The 4,511-nt window shown below is 53.9% G+C and overlaps 2 protein-coding genes across 2 annotated transcripts in view; both read right to left on the reverse strand.

Moving 5' to 3' along the window:
- Positions 1–2,145, reverse strand: part of PPTG_21000 (hypothetical protein) — a gene marked incomplete at both ends in the record, with an annotated part of 5,455 nt that extends 3,310 nt beyond the window's left edge. Inside the window, one exon of the mRNA XM_008894433.1 lies at positions 15–2,145. Within this exon, the coding sequence (XP_008892681.1) occupies positions 15–2,145 (2,131 nt within the window). The remainder of the gene's footprint in view (positions 1–14) is intronic.
- A 1,204-nt stretch (positions 2,146–3,349) lies between these two features.
- The window catches only part of PPTG_02947 (hypothetical protein), a gene marked incomplete at its 5' end in the record, with an annotated part of 2,921 nt that continues 1,759 nt past the window's right edge, over positions 3,350–4,511 (reverse strand). Inside the window, one exon of the mRNA XM_008894281.1 lies at positions 3,350–4,465. Within this exon, the coding sequence (XP_008892529.1) occupies positions 3,644–4,465 (822 nt within the window). The 3' untranslated portion in view covers positions 3,350–3,643. The remainder of the gene's footprint in view (positions 4,466–4,511) is intronic.

Here is a 4,511-nt window from a genome sequence, read left to right on the forward strand (position 1 = left end):
TCCATCATCTGGACAAGTCACGGGGCCGGCAGCAGTGCTAGTTGGCGTAGGTGTAGCAAGCGTGGAGCTGCTGTACGGCGACAGCATCGTTTCCCCACTAGAAGATACAGCAGACGCTTCGATTTCATCCAGCACAGCAGACTCAAAAAAGGTGGAATTACGAGGGTGAGAGCTGAATACAAAAGGCCGGAGACGTTCTGTGTCAGTGTCGTCGAGGCCAATCGCTCCTGCACTCTGCACTGGGACAGTCTCCACGAAGATTAAAGTAGGAGCGCGCATTTTAGTGGAAAAGACCTTGCCTTCGGTCGGCGGGATCCGTACCACTTGGTACAACTCGTCGGATGCCGCACTCAACGGATACAGCGCCGAGGATTGAAGTGAGTTGTTCAGCGTCTCCAATTCGCCAGCCAAATACTTCCCACGGTCTGACACGGGCTGAATATGACGCAGACGTTCGCTAATAGCTGCCAGGGACTGCACGAAACTCACTTGTTCCAGTACCAACGACTCAATGCCAGTCCCTGGAGGCTCATCCGACAGATTGCTACTATCAACATCCAACGAGTCGTACAAAATACTGGACTGGAACTCACACAGTTCAATCCCCGACGCTGCCATCTCCGCAGCACAATTCTCGAACTGCGGCAAAGTTTTGGCATTCAGCCATCGCTCAATCATCGAATCAGGCTCCAGTGAGATCAACTTCTCCATGTGCGCATTGATTTCTCGTAAATCGGCAAGGATCTGAGCCAGTTGGTGCTCGGGGCAGTCTGCAAACACCAGATCCTTCCAGATACTGAACATCCGCGAGCTTTCTGGCAGCATCGTGTTCGGGTAGATGAAGCCAAGCAACGATAACAGCGTGTGTGGGTGTAGATTGTGGTAATTTCCGTCTCCTACCGACGCCTGCGCGTGCCAGATCGTCTGTAGTGCAATACGAGGACACCGACGACAGATAGCACGGATATATCGCTGCAGATAGAACAGCTGAGCCGCACAACGAGGCGCTGGCTCAGCGTCCAAGCACTGGACAAGATGCAGCAGCTGGTACCACAAGTTTTCAACGCGATCTACACACGTTTCGGTGTAGAACGGGAGTCGCTCACACGCCACACGGAACAGATGCGGCTTCTTCCTCGTCTGGTACAGAATCTTGATCGTTCTGTTGAGTGTCATGGGTCCATGTCGAAGCTTGTGCAGTGTCCGAGCAAACATGTCCCCTGTCTGGTTCCTAGCGTCACTACGAGCCACCAGTGCGTCCATGGAGATGCCACGACTCACCATTGGCCCCAGGAACCGCTTGGTCGAGCGTAAGTAGCCAATAAACTCCTGCCTTTGGGTACAGTGATCACAGCAGCGTCGCGCTGCTCGCAGTCCGAGATGTTGCAGACGAATGCCGTGGCTACAGTGACGCGCACAGAAGGCGCGAGCGCACGAGCCGCACAACACGCGGCGCGTCATGAGTGGCCGGAAACGCACGTAACACTCAGCGCATCCAGCGTCTCCCAAAGCGAGTGACTGTCCGTACGTCAAATCCGACGGCGCTGACCGAATGGACGTGGCGTCGGAGCCCGCTGCGGGTCGTTCTTGGAAGGCACAGGGTGTGGGAGGCGGTCTCATATCTCCAGGGACGATGCGACGTCCTCCTTCGTCACTGTTGACGGCCGCTAGCAGCTCTGCTGTGCTCTTGGAGCGCTGTAAAGCTCGCTCCAGATGCTGTAGCCACAAATCGCGATCTCTCTGCGTCTCGGCAGTACACAGGAGCAGTTTCTTGGACGTTGTACGCACTGCGAAGGCGTGAGGATACGTAGCGAGCGCGGTTCGACCGTCCCAGGGCTCGATGCTCTGCACCCAGACCTCTCCACGTAGTTGTGTGTCTGTCTCGGCGCATTCCTTACTGCGATACCAGCGCAGACGCGCGCCTTGAAGCACACAGAAGCGCCACGAACCCATGTACATACTGCTAGAGTAACGCTTGCGAAGATATCCACCAAAGAGTCGAGGTGGATGCTGAGCATGTGTGAGGGCCTGAGCCTTGTCACGTGCAGACGTGAGCGTGGCGATGGCGCCCACAGGAGTCTCAGGAAGCAGCGCGTCCACGTCCACGGCGGGAGGCTCCGTCATGGTAGCGGACGCTCCGGGCATGGGAGGAATAAAGGTCACCAGTCCGACGTGGCGACTACACCAATTCCGCACTCGTGCGCTGGAAGGACCGTCACTCTTGGTGGCGGATATCGGGGAATTGGACCGTCGAGCGCGGAATCGCCTGTTGCCTTTGCCTGTTGTGAAGAAAGCGAGTGCGGACTGGCTCGTCTCTGTGCGATGGGTTGTGAGACGTTGCTCAAAGAGAGGAGATTGCAATTTGATGTTGTATGCTGCGTTGCTGAATGAGGGTATGGGGGCGGACTGACTCGGTCAAAACTGCGCCTTGATTGAACTGAGCACTGCGGACAGATCCCGTGGTGGCGATCCTGTGCGGTTGGATGCTTCTGCGAGGCAGGCTGCGTGGCAAACGGCGCTGAAGTCGCAGGCGAACGTGAAGCGTTGACGGAGGCGGCGTTCGGCGTGAATGGCGTGGCCTGAAGTGATGGTTTGGCCCTCTGCTAGGCCGATCAGAATCTGATTCAGTTGGCATGCTGAACTGGGACATCTCGGACATCCTGCATCATCTGCTAAAGGTCAAGTGTAGCCATCTCGTGTGAGCCTTCATGTGGAGACCCTGGAGTGAACGACAGGTACAACAGCTCCATTGCCATTGCGACGCTACTAGCATGCAATAGTATCACGCTACTAAAGTGTGTTCAACACTGAGCGACCAAGGACAATCTACAGCAACAGGATGCATGAAAGACTCCCTAGCAACGCAGCCCGATCTCAAGATCGGGAGCAGTCAATTGATCAGTTCCTCTGTTGACGGATCCATCTCCGTTAACATCGAAGCTCGACTCGAGTCGGAACTACTGCAGCATGGACTGGGGACCTGCTTCCCAATTCAAGGAATTTGGCCTCTGCTCCAAGAAGTCAAAATCCTCAAGTTTGCACTGCTAGCGGACGAGATGGTAAAAAAAAAAAAAAAAACTTAGCGTTAGCGCTGCAAGACGTTCTTGCGGATGTGGGTCTCTCTCTCAAGTTCCAGTTCCGGGGCATGGTAGGTTGACAACAGTAGTGTATTTCTGACTGGTGCTGTCACATTGATCGCCAGTGGAAGGCGTTGTCCATCATCAGAGCGGTTTTTAACCATCAATTGAACTTGTATCGACCATGAAAAAAATGATTCCCCGGGTCGGAAATACTGCTTCTTGAGCCCAGTCGTTTGTGGTTAGAGTCCACAGCTACCCAACGAGGCTTTGGGGCTTGTATTTTCAAATTTACATTTGACTGTACAGAGTGAAAGGCTCTGCGTACGGATTTATTTCGATTCTCAATGTGGCGTTGGATTCGCGAAATCTTGGTCGCTTTTGGATATACTGGTGGCACCTACGTCTGGAGTTTTTATTTTAATACTGATCGTGCGTGTAGGCGGGTGAAGGTTCTGGTGATTTCGTGAGATCAACTCTTTTCTTACACATTAAAACGTCTCTGCTTGAAAACTACGCGAAATATTCCGCGAAACAATGCGTCAGTACCATCGCTGACGCCCGCTTCAGTTCCTCTTACGGCGAATGTTGCACTTTTTGGTTGGGATATTCGACGTTTTGGTGACCGACTCGCTCCAAGCTCCAGCTTCGCCTGCCACCTCCGACTGCATAACGCTCTGGTCCTGCTGCTGATTCGAATCATCGTCCGACTTGTTGTCGCCCGACGATTCCTTGTCGTCTCCATTGTTTCCGTCGTTTCGCTTGTTGTCGTCGGACTTCTTGTCGTCGGACTTGTTGTCACCGTATGACATGTCATCCGACTGGCTGTCGCCGGCTTCCTTGTCATCGCTTAAATTGGTCGGATCCTTCGAGTCATTATCGTCGCCGCTTGATTTCGAAGGATGAGTCCACTGGTTCTGCGTAGTGCTGTTGTCACCGTCATCTTCGTCATCGTTAGAGTCTCCCGAGGACACAGTGACGGATGTCTGATCAGCTTCACCGCCATCCATAGACGTTGGGGTCGAACTGCCCGCAGCTTGAGAGATATCGCCGTTGATGTGCACATCGCTCTCGGAGTACTGACATAGAGGCGGAGACGGACCGTCACCAAGATTCGAGGGGTTGTCACCTCCCTGAGACCACTGACACACTTTCACTTCGTTGCTGCCGTCCGAAGTCTTGACCCAAATGTTGCTCAGCGTAGCCTTGTCGCCGTAGTTCTTGTTCACAGTGATAACGCTCACTTGAGGATCCACCGCGTACACATTCTTCACTGTCACGGTACGAGGAATGTCACCACACGTGCCGCACGAACGGTAGAGTTTGCCAAAGTTCTCTGCGTAGAAGCCGTCGATGATTACTGTGCCCTGACCGTTGTGTTGCACGACCTTGTCCGAGGCAGATCGCGCACCGCAGTTGGTCACTGTAGCCACA

This window comes from Phytophthora parasitica (genome assembly GCF_000247585.1).
Source record: "Phytophthora parasitica INRA-310 unplaced genomic scaffold supercont2.2, whole genome shotgun sequence".
Classification (NCBI taxonomy): domain Eukaryota; phylum Oomycota; class Peronosporomycetes; order Peronosporales; family Peronosporaceae; genus Phytophthora; species Phytophthora nicotianae.